The sequence below is a fragment of the Caretta caretta genome, chromosome 2 (genome assembly GCF_965140235.1).
Source record: "Caretta caretta isolate rCarCar2 chromosome 2, rCarCar1.hap1, whole genome shotgun sequence".
Classification (NCBI taxonomy): domain Eukaryota; kingdom Metazoa; phylum Chordata; order Testudines; family Cheloniidae; genus Caretta; species Caretta caretta.
Window position 1 is genome coordinate 238,198,221 of NC_134207.1, and position 20,221 is coordinate 238,218,441.

Here is a 20,221-nt window from a genome sequence, read left to right on the forward strand (position 1 = left end):
CCTTGTCCAGGAAGTGGGGTGCAAGGTTTTGGGAAGTATTTTGGGGGGAAAGACGCGTCCAAACAGCTCTTCCCCAGTAACCAGTATTAGTTTGGTGGTGGTAGCGGCCAGTCCAAGGACAACGGGTGGAATATTTTGTACCTTGGGGAAGTTTTGACCTAAGCTGGTAAAGATAAGCTTAGGAGGTTTTTCATGCAGGTCCCCACATCTGTACCCTAGAGTTCAGAGTGGGGGAGGAACCTTGACACCTTTATTCATAAGCATGGCACCCCCCTAATGTTTGTTTCATCCTGTAGATTTTCTTTCTTGTAGATTTTATAATCTTTTATTTAGCCCTGGTTTAGTATGCAAATAGGCACACATTGTGAGGCATACAATACACAACACACAAATGGCCAGACAGGGAGATACGAGTCTCTTGCCTGAAAGGAACCTTTCTGGGGTGTGTCACCTCCTGGTGACCTACCTTAACTCCAAGACCTTAAGAACATAATTTTTACTATAAATACATAACTCCTTAAATATTCTCCATACAGACATTTCACAATGATTATGATGACAAGTTGGCTACTGGATCTTGGTGGAGACCTCACATGCTGCCCTTTGGTGAACTATTATGCAAATATTCAACCCAGGGGATCCTGTAATACCCTATGCATCCCCTGCTCCCTCTGCCAGTTGGCACAAAGAGGTCCCTGGTTCAGGGATTTTAAATATCAAGTACTATTTTCCTTCCAGAATCTCTGAAAAAAAACCCTAACATACTGAGTCTTCTATTAAAGATGGATATCGTGTCCTATACGCAAAAAGTTCCACCCCCAAAAAACAGTATAATTGCAAAAATTCTAATTTCTCAAGAAAAATACAAATACAAGTTTTTAAAAATACAACAAACAAGAATTTAACATGAATACAACAATTGACAGACATCAGGACTAAGGTATACAAACATACAATCTACTGCTTCATGCATGACCATAAGGTAAGTGTGCATTAGTTATAATTATAATGTAAAAATAATTTTAGTTGTGACACCATGTATGACCCATTATATCACAACTGCATTGATGCATTCATGTGGCATCAAATTTAGCATATCTTTCTTCAGTCTGTCACAAATATAAGTTATTTTCTCCACCAGAACTGCGTTTGACAGTTGTTTCAACTCTTCTGAATAAATTGAAGGTGACACAGATTAATAAATTGTAAAAATCAAGGGAAAGATCTTCAAAGGCACAAGTGTCAGGAGCCTAATCCTACAAAGCTAATATAGATATTTATACAACACGGCGTGAACATGCAATGCAGAATTAAGACGGATACATTACAGGAATCATCTGACCTTACTGAACTATTCAGACCTTTTGACAACTTCAAGACGATATTATATATATTGTATATTTTTAAAGAAACGAAGTTGTGCACATACCACACACAAACACTAGATGCAACAACTCTGCCTTCAATCATCAAAGAAGGGTGATTACCTATTACAACTGTAATACCTGAAGAGGTGATTTTATTATTTTTAATTTAGCTTTGAAGTCGTAACCCATTGTTTTTTTTTTTGTTGTTTTTTTTTAATTTTGAGGACTAAGTAAATTCCACATATACACACCTCCCAAAAAAACCACGACAAAGCAAAAACCCCTCTAATTAAAATACTGGACTTCTAAAGCCCGTGCAAAAGTGGTTACAGGAGATCAACACTTGTACATCATCCAGCTAGCAGCCAGAATGTAAAATCTACAAGGAAATTCTCACTCACATCTGCTGGATGCCTGTTGCTTTCCTCTTCATGTTTCCATGGAAATGATGTCAGACTGGACAGGATAAAGATTCTGTACTATCTTCTATAAACCTTCAATTACTTTATTTTGACTGATCTGATCACTATTTCCATGGAAATTTAAGCATAAAGGCAGCCAGGTCCTCCTCAGCTTGCAGCCAGCATATGAAATCTCCAAGCGAATTGTGCCACTCTCCAAAAATCAAGTACATTGGCTATAAAAGTTTGCAGTACTTTAAATTTGAAGAAACTTATGTAAGAAGACAGAAAACATTTTGCATACCACCTTTGCTGGGTGTAATACTTTTAAGGAAAGCAAAATTAGCTAATGTATTTTTATCTGAAAGTTTATTCCTGATACGCCACAAAGTCTGCACTTTTGTCAGCCATTAAGAGTTCTCTTTTCTAGATGTCCATTTAGTAAGTAGTTTTTACCTTAATGTAAGCAGGAAGAGTGCTATAAAAATCAACTTTACATTTAGATGTTGGAATCAGATCATTTCATATCAATATTTTACACCAGGAGAAGAGTCAAATTCCACTGCATCTCTCTGTATTTTAAAAAACTATATAAAAAGAGAATTTCTAGAATTAACTTAACCTCAACCTTCCAAAAGAAAAGATGGTACCCACAATCGTAAAGAAATCAGGAGTTATACCAACAAATGACAAAAGTCTTAATTTCCTCCACTGGTAAAGTAACTGTCCTGATCAACTAGACCACATTTTAATATTCCTTTATATGGTCTAGGTTAGAGTACCACCAAGCTTACATCGCTCTATAGAATTTCAGTTCTCTGAAGAGCTGAAAACACCAGAAAGATTTATAGGCCAGGTTGTGTGGCACCTCTTTAGACATCTCTGACTCACCAAAATAATTCACTGAACAGTAAAGAAAAAAGAGAGACACTTTGACAAAGGTAAACATTTCCTAGACTACACGGATTTAGATTTCCTAAATTACACGGATTTAGATTTAAGAGATACATGTTAATTACCCATCTAATTTTTGTCTATGACTTTTCATATATCAATATTAAGACTTTAACTGCAGTAAAACTCTCTCCCCTGTTCTGTAAAACCGACCACATGTGTACATTGTTTGGATAGTCTGCATTACAGAAGTGACAGCTTTCCTCTGAAACTTCAGAATTTATGTCTTCAGTAAGTTTTGCATGCTTTCTATGCTTGAAAAATATAAACTATAACGTAAGAAGCAAGCTTGCCTGCTTCCCCTACAGAGCATGCTGAACAATTACCTTTCATTGGCCATAGATTGTTACCAGCTGCTGCCATCTACCTCATTCACACCTCCCTCTACATATGGCCAGGTGGTATATGCTTACACTCACATGGTCTGGCTTCCTTCCCTTCCCTTCTCCCCCCATGCCAAAGCAAATAGCATTTCAGACAATTAACAACCTGCCCCAAAGGATTTGCTGTGAGCATATAGAAACATGGCCTACTTCCCTCACATGGGAGGCATAATTTACTAAGATTCTTTGCAGCCAACTGGTATCTCAAGAAACTCTAACTATACCTCACATGAAAAAAAAAATCATCTTATTTCTTCACTATGCCCCCCTTTTCCATTTATTTTTTAAAGGGCTCAGCTTTTGAGCAAATGGCAAATTTGTATGGAAATTGCTTACGAGGCTCACATGCAATAATGATGTGTCAGTATAATGTAAATCACTAAACAGAAAAGTAGAATCCAGACATTTCTTCATCATAAAGTATGAGGCTAAAGATGTGTGTATTGAGTCCAGAAACAAAGTGTAAATGAGGAACACAAAAGTAGAATATAGATTTAATTATATCTGTACGACTTTCTAAGGTAATTCTTTAACAGATTTTAAGGGCAGAAGAGAAGGTTACTCACCTTGCAGTAACTGAGGTTCTTCGAGATGTGTGTCCCTGTGGGTGCTCCATTCCAGGTGACGGTGCGTCCAGGCGCCGTTGATCAAAGATCTTCGGTAGCAGTGCCTGGTCGGGACTCACGCTCTCAGCTGCTGTCTCATTAGACTCTGCCTGAGCGCGCACGTCCCACAGCCTCCTCAGTTCCTTCTCTACTGTGGAGATGTCAGAATAGTACTCCAAAGTAAAGGGGAGGAGGGCAGGGAGTGGAGCACCCACAGGGACACACATCTCGAAGAACCTCAGTTACTGCAAGGTGAGTAACCTTCTCTTCTTTTTCAAGTGCTGTCCCTGTGGGTGCTCCACTCCAGGTGAATGTGAAGCAGTACCCACTATGGCTGGTGGGACTTTGGACTTGCGGCAGTGACGACTGTAGACAGTACTGTGTGGCCTACTATGGCGTCTGCCGTGGTATCCTGCGTGATAGCATAATGTCTGGTAAATGTGTGTTCAGATGTCCATGTGGCCGCCTTACAGATATCAGGAATAGGTACGTTATGGAAGAAGGCAACGGATGTTGACAGAGATCACATAGAATAAGTTCTGATGCCTTCGAGTGGTTGGGCATTCTGAATGAGGTAACAGTATCTGATGCAGTCAGAGATCCACTTGGAAAGCGTTTCTTAGAGATAGCCACACCCTTCAATCTCTCAGTAGTGCAGACAAATAGCCGTGGGGACTTTCAAAATGGTTTAGTCCTGTCCAGATAAAAGGCGATTGCTAGGCTAATGTCGAGGGTATGTAGAGCTGCTTCGTGCGGAGTGTCATGAGGTTTGGGATAGAATGCAGGTAAGCATATTAGTTGGAGAAGGTGGAAGGTGGACACCACCTTAGGGAGAAATTTAGGATGGGGTCACAGGGTAACTTTATCTTTAGAGACGGTTGTGTAGGGAGGGTAGGCCATCAGGGCACTTATTTCCCCCAATCTCCTTGCTGATGTTATAGCAACCAAGAAAGCTACCTTCATAGACAGATGGAGAAGACATGGGGTAGCTAAGGGCTCAAAAGGAGGTTTCATAAGACCACAAAGAACTAGGTTGAGATTCCAGGCAGCTGCCGATGGCTAAATCTCAGGGTAGAGATTTTGCAGGCCTGTGAGAAAGCGTTTTATGGTAGGGTGGGCAAAGAGTGCATATCCGTCCAGCAAATCAGGGAAGGTGGCGAGGGCCATGAGGTGTACTCTGATGGAGCTGACTGATAGCCCATCCTCTTTTGGTTCCAAAAGGTAGTCTAGGACCTTAGGGAGGGTCACGGTATGGGGTGTCAAGTGTTTATGGGAGCACCACATGGAGAAGCATTTCCACTTCTGCAGGTAAGTCTTACAAGTGGAGTCTTTTCTGCTATGCAGGAGGACATACCGGACTTGCTCAGAACAGGCTAGTTCATGGGTCTGGAACCATGAAGGAACCACGCCATCAGATGGAGTTTCTGGAGCTGCGGGTGAAGAAGAGGTTTTCTGGTCTTGTCCACCATTGTAGAGAAGCTATTACATTCGCTGGAGGAGTTAGCATCATGCAGAAGCTGTGTCTGCTGGGTTTGTAGTTTGAATAGGGCCAACCCTGACGACATCTCATGTGCAGCCTGGCATACTTGACCACAGTGGTGGTGGCTGCCATGTGGCCAAAGAGGTGTAGGCAAATTCTTGCCTGTATCTTGGGCCAAGTGGAGAGCATGCGTATGAGATGGGTAATAGTGAGGAATCTGTTGCGTGGGAGTGAGGCTCTGGTTCAGATTGAGTCCAGGTGAGCTCCGATGAACTCGATCCACTGTGTAGGTGTCAGGGTGGATTTTTGGAAGTTTATTTGCAGACCTAAGCTATGGAAGAGGAAGATGGCGAAATGGGTAGCTCATAGTGTCTCGTTGTTTGAGTTGCCTTTGATGAGGCAATCGTCTAGGCAGGGGAAAGAGGTTTTTTTTGCAAAAAGCTTATCTTTAAGAAAGGGGAGGTCCTCCACTTTGGTCTGTAGGTCTTTGGGGATACCAGATGCAGACAGCCAGGAAGATCTGCGCATAACCACCGCAGTTGCGGCAGTGCGAGCTGCTGTGTCTGCCATGTCTAGAGATGCTTGTAGAGCCATTCTGGAGACCAACTGACCCTGGACAAAGACTGACTTAAAGTCTGTTCTCCTGCCCTCCAGGATATGGGAGGTAAAATCAAAGAGTTTATTGTAATTGTTGAAGTCGTAGCTTGCAGGTAGGGCGGAATAATTTGCAATTCTGAACTGCAGAGTGAAGGAGGTGTAAAGCTTGTGGCCCAAGAGGTCAAGATGTTTGAGGTCCTTGTCTTGCGGGGTGGGCCGGTAGTGCAGCTGTTTCGTCCTGTGTGTCGCTGCATCCACTGCAAGAGAATTTGGTTGTGGATGAGAGAATAAGAAGTCTACATCCTTAGCAGAAACATAATATTTATGTTCAGCCTTTTTGCAAGTTGGTAGGATAGAGGCTGGGGTCTGCCGGAGGGTGCCTGCTGGTTCTAGGAATGCTTCATTTATGGGGAGCACAATCTTTGAGGGCACAGAGGGTTGGAGGATTTCGAGGAGTCTGTGTTGTGTCTCCTGGACCTCCTCTAAAGGGATGTCCTGGCTGAGTGCCACCTTCTTGAAAAGTTCTTGGAATTGTTTAAAGTCGTCCACATTCTGTGGAGGCGGAGGCATGAGGGCTCCGTCTGGAGCTGATGGAGAGTTAGGAGTCGGTGAATCAGGGTATGGTCCATAGCCCACCTCTTCAGAGGGGGGTTTAGGCACTCTAGAAGTAGACGGAGCTGGAGACAGAGACGCAGAAGGAGCTTGTGGTCTGGTGGAAGAAGCATGAGGGCGAGTGGCAGTAGGAGCTGGCCAAGGCTACCACTGAGGCCAAGGCATGGGATAAGAGAAGTTAGGTGCCACCCACAGGGGGGGCGAAGTGGTTGTGAGCCGTGACCTGAGATGCAAAAGGTTCTGGTGGAGGAAGAGAGACATGTGGGGAGAACTCCGCCTGCTGCTGCATATCAGGCTCACTGTCAGTAAAGGTAGCCAGTTCAGGTGGGGAAAGCGGCTGGTCAAAGAGTGAGCACTGTGTCAAGGAGCAAAGAGTCAGGCTGTGGGGCCACTGAGAGGTCATCCTGACTTAAGAATTGCTGCTGCTGCTCCCTGGGCTGTGATCCTGCTGAGCGTGATCTGTGCTCAGAAGCGTGCACAGACTTCTGTTTAGCTTTCCCCAGTGCCACAGGCCATTTGTAGGCACCCTGTGGGATGTCCACTGCTGCTGCTGGAGTGGCAGGCAGGCTCGGTGCCAATATTCTTGTCAGCACCAGGGAAGAACGCACTGTCGGCACTGGGTCTATTTTCGGTGCCGAGGGGACTGGTGCCAAGGAGAACTTCCCGGTATGGGAAGTCAGATCCCTGCCTCTGCCCTCCGCGGGAGCTGTAGCTGAAGTGCTAGGACGGTCAGAAGCACCTGCCTTCGGCACTGTCAGCACTGAGGGTAAGGATCTTGCAGGAGACCCTTTACCCTTTTGAAAGTCTCTGCACGGAGACAGTTGGGCTTCCTGCCTCTTCGCCTGAGAGGGTGAAGCCATGCTCCCAATTGGTTCCGACCTGGCTGAGGAGCCTGAGGGACAGGGTTTGCTATTGCCCGTCTCCATAGGCGGATGTAAGGATTTCTCCATCAGGAGCATTTTCAGCAGCAGGTCCCTGTCATGACGAGCCCTGGTTTTGAGGCTCGTACAATGGACACACTTCGCAGGGACGTGTGTCTCGCTGAGGCACTTCATACAATGCGAGTGTCCGTCAGACCTTGGTATAGAGTCTTGACAGGAAGCACAGTTCTTGAATCCTGAAGACCCTGGCATTATTGCACTAGGAATGCCAGGGGAGAGTGTCTCAATGGGAGACAAACTTGAGGAAAAAGAAGGGGTTTTTTGTTTTGCTTTTTTTTAAACTGAGTAAGTATTCTAAAGGAAGAGAAATAACTGGGATGTTACTATTTCTACGTCTTTGTACTTGTTTCCTTCAGAGACCAGGGAAGAGGATCAATGCTGCCCCGAGTCCCGTCTTCAGCAGAGGATGGTTGAGAAGGAACCGAGGGGGGTGCAGGACACGCGCACTCAGGCAGACTCTAACGAGACTGCGAGACAGCAGCTGAGCGCATGTGTCCCGAACAGGCACTGCTACCGAAGATCTCTAATCAACGGCGCTGGGACACACCGTCACCTGGAGTGGAGCACCCACAGGGACAGCACTCGAAGAAGAAGGGACTATTATGATCATCTAGTCTAACTTCCAGCATAACACAGGCCATAGAACCTCACCCAATAATTCCTGCATTAAACCTGTAACTACTGTTTGAGTTGTAGCATGTGCAGCACGCTCAGGCACATTTATTCTAAAGACTAGTATTTGTTTCTTACAGTTTCTGGCATGGGGTGTGTGTTATAAAGCTAAAAGAAAATCTCTCTTCCTGTAAACCTAGCTCAATCCAGTCCAGATCATAGGTTTAGTTTGGGAACCAGCAATCAGAGATTAAACAAACTGCAATTTCAGCATATACTGTAGTGCTGTTACACAGTATAGTATAATACCTGGACCAATTAAAATGACCTGATGATGCTGCGCATTGTGACATTATTACTGCAGAAAAGCCTACCATAATCCATGGAGCATTCACTAATTATTTTATTTTGTAACAGCCTTACTACAATAGCCTTTTCTAATCTTATTTTTCCTAAACATTTCCTTTATTTTTCTCTGTAAAGATAAAAAAGTAACAGAAGCCTTGAGCTTTCTCAGTTTCTATCTCATGGCATGTGCAAATGTACAGCTTGAAAACCTCTGGAAATCTCACAATGACAACTCCCTCAGTAACCCAGTCTTTGGTGCGCCATTACCACTGCGATTCCAATGTTTCAACTTTCAGAATAACCACTTGACTGAATGCATACACTCAAGAAACGGCATTATGTACTTTGGTTACATTAATATTCAAAGATGAATTTACCACTACACGTTTTCCTTGTTCATTCTATTGCGGTATTTAGAAAAATGAAAGCCCCTGAAGTTAACCATTTCTTTCTCAAAGAAGGAGATACAAATTTTAAGGATATTTAAGGGTAATGCATGAATTTCTAGAAGCCCAGTACTTAGCTTTTTCAATCCTACTTTGCTTCCAATCATAAATAGAGATGCTTAAGACTATGGAGGGGGTGAAGGGCTCACTCCAAGCCAAGTTGGCAAATTGAAAAGAACAGAAGAATTTGCATTAAGTCCACATGAAAATATTCTGTAATTGCTACTCTAATTCTTTAAAGAAAGCGAATACAGGAATTGTTCTCCTCCCTTTTCTCCTCTTCCCCCACCCTCGCCCCCCCAAGTTCTCTAACCAGTCTATGAGCCTGTACTATTTTGGGCTGTGATCTTCTAAGTACTTTAATAATCTTGGAGATCATAGAATCACAGAATATCAGGGTTGGAAGGGACCTCAGGAAGTCATCTAGTCCAACCCCCTGCTCAAAGCAGGACCAATCCCCAGCTAAATCATCCCAGCCAGGGCTTTGTCAAGCCTGATCTTAAAAACCTCAAAGGAAAGAGATTCCACCACCTCCCTAGGTAACGCATTCCAGTGTTTCACCACCCTCCTAGTGAAAAAGTTTTTCCTAATATCCAACCTAAACCTCCCTCACTGCAACTTGAGACCATTACTCCTTGTTCTGTCATCAGCTACCACTGAGAACAGTCTAGATCCATCCTCTTTGGAATCCCCTTTCAGGTAGTTGAAAGCAGCTATCAAATCCCCCCTCATTCTTCTCTTCCGCAGACTAAACAATCCCAGTTCCCTCAGCTTCTCCTCATAAGTCATGTCTTCCAGTCCCCTAATCATTTTTGATGCCCTGTGCTGGACTCTTTCCAATTTTTCCGCATCCTTCTTGTAGTGTGGGGCCCAAAACTGGACACAGTACTCCAGATGAGGCTTCACCAACGTCGAATAGAGGGGAACGATCACATCCCTCGATCTGCTGGCAATGCCCCTACATATACATCCCAAAATGCCACTGGCCTTCTTGGCAGCAAGGGCACAGTGTTGACTCATATCCAGCTTCTCGTCCACTGTAACCCCTAGGTCCTTTTCTGCAGAACTGCTGCCGAGCCATTCGGTCCCTAATCTGTAGTGGTGCATGGGATTCTTCTGTCCTAAGTGCAGGACTCTGCACTTGTCCTCGTTGAACCTCATCAGATTTCTTTTGGCCCAATCCTCTAATTTTTCTAGGGCCATCTGTATCCTATCCCTACCCTCCAGCGTATCTACCTCTCCTCCCAGTTTAGAGTCATCTGTGAACTTGCTGAGGGTGCAATCCATACCATCCTCCACATCATTTATGAAGATATTGAACAAAACCGGCCCCAGGACCGACCCTTGGGGCACTCCACTTGATACTGGCTGCTGACTAGACATGGAGCCATTGATCACTACCCGTTGAGCCTGACAATCTAGCCAACTTTCTATCCACCTTACAGTCCATTCATCCAGCCCATACTTCTTTAACTTGCTGGCAAGAATACTGTGGGAGACCGTGTCAAAAGCTTTGCTAAAGTCAAGGAACAACACGTCAACCGCTTTCCCCTCATCCACAGAGCCAGTTATCTCATCATAGAAGGCAATTAGATTAGTCAGGCATGACTTGCCCTTGGTGAATCCATGCTGACTGTTCCTGATCACTTTTCTCTCCTCTAAGTGCTTCAGAATTGATTCCTTGAGGACCTGCTCCACGATTTTTCCAGGGTCTGAGGTGAGGCTGACTGGCCTGTAGTTCCCCGGATCCTCCTCCTTCTCTTTTTTAAAGATGGGCACTACATTAGCCTTTTTCCAGTCGTCCGGGACTTCCCTCGATCACCATGAGTTTTCAAAGATAATGGCCAATGGCTCTGCAATCACATCCGCCAACTCCTTTAGCACACTCGGATGCAGCGCATCCGGCCCCATGGACTTGTGCTCGTCCAGCTTTTCTAAATACTCCCGAACCACTTCTTTCTCCACAGAGGGCTGGTCACCTCCTCCCCATGCTGTGCTGCCCAGTGCAGTAGTCTGGGAGCTGACCTTGTTTGTGAAGACAGAGGCAAAAAAAGCATTGAGTACATTAGCTTTTTCCACATCCTCTGCACTAGGTTGCCTCCCTCATTCAGTAATGGGCCCAAACTTTCCTTGACTTTCTTCTTGTTGCTAACATACCTGAAGAAACCCTTCTTGTTACTCTTAACATCTCTTGCTAGCTGCACCTCCAGGTGTGATTTCACCTCCCTGATTTCACTCCTGCATCCCCGAGCAATATTTTTATACTCTTCCCTGGTCATTTTTCCAATCTTCCACTTCTTATAAGCTTCTTTTGTGTGTTTAAGATCAGCAAGGATTTCACTGTTAAGCCAAGCTGGTTGCCTGCCATATTTACTATTCTTTCTACACATCGGGATGGTTTGTCCCTGTAACCTCAATAAGGATTCTTTAAAATACAGCCAGCTCTCCTGGACTCCTCTCCCCCTCATGTTATTCTCCCAGGGGATCCTGCCCATCAGTTCCCAGAGGGAGTCAAAGTCTGCTTTTCTGAAGTCCAGGGTCCGTATTCTGCTGCACTCCTTTCTTCCCTGTGTCAGGATCCTGAACTCGACCATCTCATGGTCACTGCCTCCCAGGTTCCTATCCACGTTTGCTTCCCCTACGAATTTTGTGAGCAGCAGGTCAAGAAGAGCCCTGCCCTTAGTTGGTTCCCCCAGCACTTGCACCAGGAAATTGTCCCCTACACTTTCCAAAAACTTCCTGGATTGTCTGTGCACCGCTGTATTGCTCTCCCAGCAGATATCAGGGTGATTGAAGTCTCCCATGAGAACCAGGGCCTGCGATCTAGTAACTTCCATGAGTTGCCGGAAGAAAGCCTCGTGCACCTCATCCCCCTGGTCTGGTGGTCTGTAGCAGACTCCTACCACGACATCACCCTTGTTGCTCACACTTCTAAACTTAATCCAGGGAGACTCAGGTTTTTCTGCAGTTTCATACTTGAGCTCTGAGCAGTCATACTGCTCCCTTACATACAGTGCAACTCCCCCACCTTTTCTGCCCTGCCTGTCCTTCCTGAACAGTTTATATCCATCCATGACAGTACTCCAGTCATGTGAGTTATCCCACCAAGTCTCTGTTATTCCAGTCACATCATAATTCCTTGTCTGTGCCAGGACTTCCAGTTCTCCCTGCTTGTTTCCCAGGCTTCTTGCATTTGTGTATAGGCACTTGAGATAACTCGCTGATCGTCCCTCTTTCTCAGTATGAGGCAGGAGCCCTACCCTCTCATGCGCTCCTGCTCATACTTCCTCCTGGTATCCCACTTTCCCACTTACCTCAGGGCTTTGGTCTCCTTCCCACAGTGAACCTAGTTTAAAGCCCTCCTCACTAGGTTAGCAGCCTGCTTGTGAAGATGCTCTTCCCTCTCTTCGTTAGGTGGAGCCCGTCTCTGCCTCGCACTCCTCCTTCTTGGAACACCATCCCATGGTCAAAGAATCCAAAGCCTTCTCTCAGACACCACCTGCGTAGCCATTCGTTGACTTCCACGATTCGACGGTCTCTACCCAGGCCTTTTCCTTCCACGGGGAGGATGGACGAGAAGACCACTTGTGCCTCAAACTCCTTTATCCTTCTTCCCAGAGCCACATCATCTCTTCACAATGTTTGCGACAAGTCTATACACAAACACTGGGACCTATGCTTCCTCCACCATGCAGAAATCATAAGATGAAGGCCTCTAGTAGCACTGAAGTGAGTCAAGTAATGAAATGAGGAAGGAATCAGCTGAGTGAAGCAGACAAAGACAAACTTCAAACATTCACTTTTCAGAGAGTCAATTTTGTCTTCCAAAACTATCAACAATAGTTGTGGGCTTTCTCTGCTCTATACTTTGCAAACTAAAATCAGATTCTCTCAGACCAGGAATGAGTCAAAGAGGGAAGAATGAATGATTGCATACGTTTTTGCTGGTTTTACTTACTACAACAGGAATGTACTGTCGGAACAATCCAGCATTTGCAGGGGATGGACTGGATGATCTAATACAACTTTTCCATCTCTAACTTTTTAGAGCTGTACACACTAGTCCAAGTTCACAGAAAGGATATTTCTATCCAATTGTACTGAATGAAGAGAGATCCAAAAAAGAAAGCCAGTGTAGCAAATCATACACACAAGCATAACATTCTTACAGAAAATGCTGTAATTATAGATGCTCACATGAAACACCTGTAGACAAAGTGACTGATAATTTTTAAAATTAAAAATTTTCTATTTATTGCCGCTTTTTAAGCCGTCTGGCCTTTAGAAAGCAAGCCTTCTGACCAGTTTGCAGCCCTGAAGAATAGCTTCTACAAATTGCTGCTCGTACATTACCACTAATAACCAATACTAGCAAGACCAAGCTTTTCCCTTAAAAAATGAGCTTTGTCCCTAAATGAGGAGCTCTGTCCACCTCATGTACAGAAATACTAGGATTCAGTTACTACTAATTCAATATGCTTTTTCCTCCAACTTCCTTCTTCGCTTTGTGTAGGTTTAAAAGAAAAGCTACCTTAGTACCAAAACACTATTTGGCCATAAGCTACAGTGCATCCCTCTGCTTTAAAATATCAGCCTTCCTCCCACTGCCTACCTGATTGCATGTATTTGTCCTCACAAAGTACAGTAGACATTTAACACTATTGCTGTAAAATTAGCCTTTCAAATTGCATTCCAGACCCGAGAACAAAGCAGTAATGCCTTTGAAACTCTGAAACAGGGGAAATAGTAAGGCTGGATAGGACACTAACTCCTATGCCTAACTGTATTAACTGTTCTTGTCTATAAAATCTAAGTGTTACCTTCCCTGAAACTGGATACAAGACTGGATATCTTTGAAAAGATATGTTACAGCTCAAACAGAAGTTAATGAGTGAGATTCTATGGCCGGTGTTATGCCAGGGGTCAGACTAGATCCGGGTGGGTAAACTTTTTGGCCTGAGGGCCACATCTGGGTACAGAAATTGTATGGCAGGCCATGAATGCTCACAAAATTGGGGGTTGGGGTGTGGGAAGGGGTGAGGGCTCCGGCTGGGGGAGCGGGCTCTGGGGTGGGGCCAGAAATGAGCAGTTCAGAGTACAGGAGGGGGCTCTGAGCTAGGATTGAGGGGTTCGGAGGGGGATCAGGGCTGCGGTAGGGGTGCAGAAGGAGGTCAGGGGTGCAGGCTCCGGGTAGCACTTACCTCAAGCAGCTCCCAAAAGCAGCTGCATGTCCCATCTCCGGCTCCTATGCGGAGGTGCGAACAGGCATCTCTGTGCACTGCCCCATCCACAGGTGCTGCACCTGCAGCTCCCATTGGCCACGGTTCCTGGCTAGTGGGAGCTGCAGGCGTGGTGTCTGGGGCAGGGGCACCATGCGGAGCCCCCTGGCTTCCCCTATGTGTAGGAGCCAGAGGGGGGACATGCCGCTGCTTCTGGGAGCCGCACAGAGCCACAGCACATGCGGAGTGGGGCAAGCCCCCGATTCCGATACCCAGCTGGAGCACTAGAGTGTGGCAAGCCCCAGCCCCTGCTCCCCGGCAGGAGCTTGAGGGCTGGATTAAAACATCTGATGGGCTGGATGCGGCCCATGGGCCATAGTTTGCCCACCTCTAGACTAGATTATCACAATGGTCCTTCTTTCGGCCTTAAAAAAAAAACAAAAAACTATGAAACACCCTTCCAAATGGAATAAATATATAAGAGGAAGTGCGGGATTAGAGGGATCAGGAATGAAATCTACCTTGAGTTTACCTTGGAGAGGCTGAGCACACAGTAGAAGCTCTATACTTCAGTGTGACTACTCACATGTATGAAGTTAATTTTTGGAAGGATCAGAATCTAAGAGTACATCTACACTGGAATAAAAGACTCATGGCACAGCCACAGCTGGTCCAGGTCAGCAGACTCAGGTTCACAGGGCTAAAAATTGCTGCATAGATGTTCGGGCTTGGGCTGGAGCCCAAACTCTGGGACCCTCCCCCTCACAATGGTCCTAGAGCTCAGGCTCCAGCCTGTGTGTGAATGTCTACACAGCAATTTTACAGGTCCACAGCCCTCGCCCATGAGCCTGAGTCAGCTTACCCAGGCCAGCCATGAGTGTTTAATTGCTGTGTACCTATACCTTAAGAGAGAACTCATCAATACCTAATTACATCTCTGGATTAGTTTAGTTATTAACACATTATTGCAGAACCAGACTGGGAACAACCACAGTGTACAACTCATACCTTTTTAGTGATCCTATTGGCAGCCTGACCAATTAAAGTCAGCCAGTAAGGTGCTTGGGGTGAAATGAAATCCACAGTACCTATAAAGGTCAGTGGAGCATAGGGGGTGAAGCCCATAGAGCAACTGAGAATGATAATGGAATACTGTTCCTTCTAGTTTGTTGCTGTTACTTATCTCTTACCAGAGAAGATTAAGATATGTAAAGAGTCCTTTGACAATCTGAAAATAATTCTGATCAAATATTGACAAAAAGGTTCTGTCCTTGATTTCTAATTACTACCATCATTAGAAGACCATCTGCCTGTCTCCCCAAAACAAGTTATCCTCAGTACTTATAAAATTATAACTTGCAATAAAGATCCCTTTTTCCTTGGCTTGTACTGTAACACTCAGAAATTACACTGTAAAATCAACAAATTAATTTGAAAACACTGCAGTCTCCTTTTCATATCTAGCATTACCAGCTGTTATATTTAATTTTTTTCCACAAAAAATCCTAGCACCTAGAGACCTGTGATTATATAGGAATCTTGGCTTTCAAAAAAAAAAGTTTCCATCTCACATGGTCGTAGAGAGAAGCTTGAAAGTGTGACTTCAAACATACCTTATGGCCTCAAAAAACAAAAACAAAAATCCTTAAAATTTGTTTTTAACACAATAATTATTTTTAAACCACACTCGGTTGTTGGGGCCTGACTCATGATTTTTGAATGCTGATTTCTGAACCATTTATATAATGGGATGACAGAAGTTAATTTTACTGCTTATGTTCAATTACCATCCAGTAGCCATTTTTCAGAGTAACTATTTGTTGAACTTAAGCTTGTACTACTTTTGGAGGTCATCCTACTTTTACCAAGTTTCATTACCTCCTTCCACCCCTTCAGGTTACAGCAGCTAAGCTAACAGCTGCACCACTTCCATGAACTCAGGATAGGCAAATTTGTGTCTGTGGTAACTGTTTCCACATCAATAAGCCAAATACAGAACGTATTAGGTCACACCTTTGAGGACTGCTATAAAGTAAGTATTAATTCATGGTTACTATGAAGGATTTAAGGACAATGCTACCCATAAAGACTTCCTCAAATCTTGCTTAAAATACTATCAGAGGGACAATACATTGAGTAGTACTACAGATTGACAACTGTTACAAATTTTGCTGAATTACGAGCACTTGTGGCATGGATTGCTACACCTCCGACTGATTAAACTGAGACTTCAGAATTTACTTTCAATTTGAGTTATCCCTATATTAGAGGTTCAAGACATACCATACCGTAGGCATGGTACATTTCTAACTAGCTGATTGGTCTTATTTTACTGCTTTAAGCAGTCTGAGTATTTTTTAGATTGTTTTGCATACTTCCATGGCATGCTTTGATTTCTGGTTGTTGATCATTTTCATAGCAGGACACTTTACTGAAGTATCCTTCCAAACTTACTTTATAGTCATGCTTTAGTTCAATATATTTATATGCAAAACACAATTTCCAGTGGAGACAAGCCAATAAACAGAACAGCTTACTAAAATTTCAGTTGACTTTGTTAAAGGAAATTATTTTAAATTAATGTGGCTATTGAACTGTTGCCACACTTGACCTCAGAAAACATATTCCTTCTAATTTTTGCTGTGAACATTTATTTATTTAAGCTAAACTCCAGGTCTTGAATGTTGACCATAAAGACATCTCAGATTTCCTGCTACTATTTAGTATTCTCTTTCTAAACAAGGGCAAACAACATATGTTTGCTGCATTAGTGTATACTGCCAGAACATCACTATTAAATGAAATCATCTATGTATTTTTGGTAGAATCTTATTTAACAACTTCCATCCCTGACAGAAGCAGAGTTAGCTGAAACAAGGCTGTTTTGTTTTTGCTGAGCAGCAGTTCGATCACTGGTTTACTAGATGGCACTCAAAACATTTTTCCATATGCTCTTCTCAAAGAGAATCTGACTTAAATGTGGTTTACCTTTACCAGTGAATGAAGGCTTTTTTCACCAAACATATCCCAGAGGAAGGTCAGGTCTTCCTGGCTGTCCACATGTGGCTGCAGCTGGGCTGGCAATGCAGCCAGCAGCTCATACAGACCTATAAAATGAAAATAAAACACAAAGTGTAATCTAAGGGTGACCTCATTAATTTCACTTAACAGTTCTGTGTAATTGGCTGCCTGGAGCATGTCATTTTAACTGGATAGGGAGTCTGGAGTATCCAGCAAAACCTAAACTTAAAGAATCAAAGGGAACATTTTTTTAAATTACTAAGAAAAGCAGATATTAACAGTGTACATTTTACCTTGTCCAAGTATCAAGCTTGTAAATCCATATCTATTTACATAAGACTATACAGAAAATTCATAAAGATTTTTGAAGGACAAAACCTGAAAAAAAAAAAAAACATTCCTGTGCTTAATCGTTATTCCATTACCCTTGATGTTAGCCAAAGAGTGAAATGAGTCATGAATAGGAAAAACTTCCTTAAAAGAACAGAAACTGGAGAGGGTGGTCCATTAAAAAGAGTTCATGGTTTCTCTAAATATTTCTTGCTAATATATTGCTTAATACACTTTTTTATCCTGCTTCCAGCAGAGATTTACAGCAAGACAAAAGAAACTGCATTGTTAGTTATGGAGTAGCCAGATCTTTAGTACACCACCACATACATGCATAAGCTACATTTTAAAGTTTTTAGGTGTGCAACATTTATCCAAGATTCTCTAGAAGTGTTAAAGTAACTGCTGCTCCCAGTGGCACACCTCTCTAACAGTCTCCCGGGGCAGACAGTAGCGCAGTGTTCCACAGTAGCATACAGCATAAACTATCCATCATGCACACAGACCATCAAACTGTTGTCCAAGAAATGTAGCAACAGTGCTTGCAGCAGCACTCTTTAGGGAGGTAACCTGGCAGGAGTTGATATCAATTCATAGCACATGCTTAATTTTCCAGTGGGATTACTTGGGGTAAAAAGGACAAAATGCCTTTTTCTCCTTTCTGCTGTCTACAAAAACACCAATAACCTCCTGGGATGCACTATACATGATCCTGGTATTATTTCTAGGCTGAGTAAGTGCTGCTGTTCCTCACAAGCACAGACTTACAAGATATTTAACTAGTAAAGCACATTATGGTAAATTATAGGTTGCCTATCACTATTATGCCTATTATCTCCGAAAAACATAAGATTTAAATATGTTATTAATGCGCATTGTTTCACAACCTTTTAAGGCATCATTTGTCCCTTCTAAAATTAAATATAGCACCTTTGGGATCTGATTATTTAACATTTCTCTCTCTTTTTGTTGGCTTTGAGTACAGTATTGTGGAAAAAATGTTCCTTCCAGTTACATTCTTTTCTGTGGTCCAAATGTTTTTGGTGGTTGACATTCATTTCTCTCAAAATCTTGCTTTTATTTAAATCTGTTCTTGTTTATGCTTCAGAAATACTATAAAAAGAGGATATAACTCAAACCACTACAATTTTGCACGGATACAAAAAACACAGAGCCTTAGCCAACTACATCTTAGGATCAGTGGTTGTACTAACACCCAAAGATCACAAGTTCAAAATAGGATGCTTGGCTCTTAGTCTCTGGATTAATAGAAGTTAGGCACCTGGTGTAAATGGATATGTGCAGCACTATGTGGTTTAAACATAGACTTGGCTGTTATTTGAGTATATTCACAAAAGTTTGATAGAGAGTCACTGTAGTTATCAAAAAGATATTCGAGCCTAAGTTAATTGTATCTAGTTTGCAAGTTAATTCCAATTCAGCAGTCTCTTGTTGGAGTCTGTTTTTGAAGTTTTTTTTGTTGAAGAATTGCAACTTTTAGGGCTGTAATCGAGTGACCAGAGAGATTGAAGTGTTCTCCAACTGGTTTTTGAATGTTATAATTCTTGACGTCTGATTTGTGTCCATTTACTCTTATGTAGAGACTGTCCAGTCTGACCAATATACTTGGCAGATGGGCAGTGCTGGCACATGATGGCATATATCACATTGGTAGATCTGCAGGTAAATGAGCCTCTGATAGCGTGGCTGATGTGATTAGGCCCTATGATGGTGTCCCCTGAATAGATATGGGGACACAGTTGGCAAGGGGCTTTGTTGCAAGGATAGGTTCCTGGGTTAGTGGTTCTGGTGTGTGGTTGCTGGTGAGTATTTGTTTCAGGTTGGGGAGCTGTCTGTAAGCAAGGACTGGCCTGTCTCCCAAGATCTGTGAGAGCGATGGGTTGTCCTTCAGGATAGGTTGTGGATCTTTGATGATGCGTAGGAGAGGTTTTAGCTGGGGGCTGAAGGTGATGGCTAGTGACATTCTGTTATTTTCTTTGTTGGGCCTGTCCTGTAGTAGGTGACTTCTGGGTATTCAAATACTCACCAGCAACCACATAACAGAACCACTAACTTAGGCTTGAATAGAGACTGGGAGTGGATGGGTCATTACACAAAGTAAAACTATTTCCCCATGTTTATTCCCACCCCCCCACCCCCGACTGTTCCTCAGACGTTCTTGTCAACTGCTGGAAATGGACCACCTTGATTATCACTACAAAAAGTCCCCCCCACCCCACTCTCCTGCTGGTAATAGCTCATCTTAAGTGATCGCTCTCCTTACAGTGTGTATGGTAACACCCATTGTTTCATGTTCTCTATGTATATAAATCTTCCCACTGTATTTTCCACTGAATGCATCCGATGAAGTGAGCTGTAGCTCATAAAGCTTATGCTCAAATAAATTTGTTAGTCTGTAAGGTGCCACAAGTCCTCCTTTTCTTTTTGCGAATACAGACTAACACGGCTGCTACTCTGAAAACTCTAGTTATCAGCTGCTCAAAGTTACATTCATCATTCTGAGTGGGGAAACAAGTGCTTGATAAAAGGAAAAATTAAAATTGGAAAAGTAAAAATGTAATTAAGCACTGACTAAATTCTTATTGAAAACTAAGATTTCCTACATACCCGGATTTATAGAGTTCTGGTTTTGAACACTTAATTCTCCAGCCAATTGTGTTATTACAATAGCATGTATCCTTCACAATAAACGAAGTCTATGTTTACACTGCACTTTCATTGCTCAAGGGCCTATTGAACGAAAAAGGTTTTGACAACGAAAAGCACTGGCGCGGACAGCACTTTGTCGGCAGGAGGTGCTCTCCCGCTGATGAATCTATCGCCCTTTCTTGGGAGTTATTTTATCTTGTTGTCAGGAGAGCTCTCTCCTGTTGACAAAGAGCAG

At 43.3% G+C, this 20,221-nt stretch overlaps 1 protein-coding gene across 10 annotated transcripts in view; it reads right to left on the reverse strand.

Annotated features, from left to right (window-relative positions):
* Positions 1 to 20,221, reverse strand: part of MPP7 (MAGUK p55 scaffold protein 7) — a 338,962-nt gene that overhangs the window by 182,423 nt on the left and 136,318 nt on the right. For 8 of the 10 annotated variants that reach the window (XR_012667271.1, XM_075125946.1, XM_075125945.1 and 5 more), the window contains one exon: positions 16,954 to 17,072. Coding sequence is in view for 9 of the 10 variants with exons in the window: in XM_075125942.1 (XP_074982043.1) it covers positions 16,954 to 17,072 (119 nt within the window). In the remaining variant the exon portion in view is untranslated. The remainder of the gene's footprint in view (positions 1 to 16,953; positions 17,073 to 20,221) is intronic. The other 2 variants (XM_075125943.1, XM_075125948.1) reach the window with 1 other exon arrangement.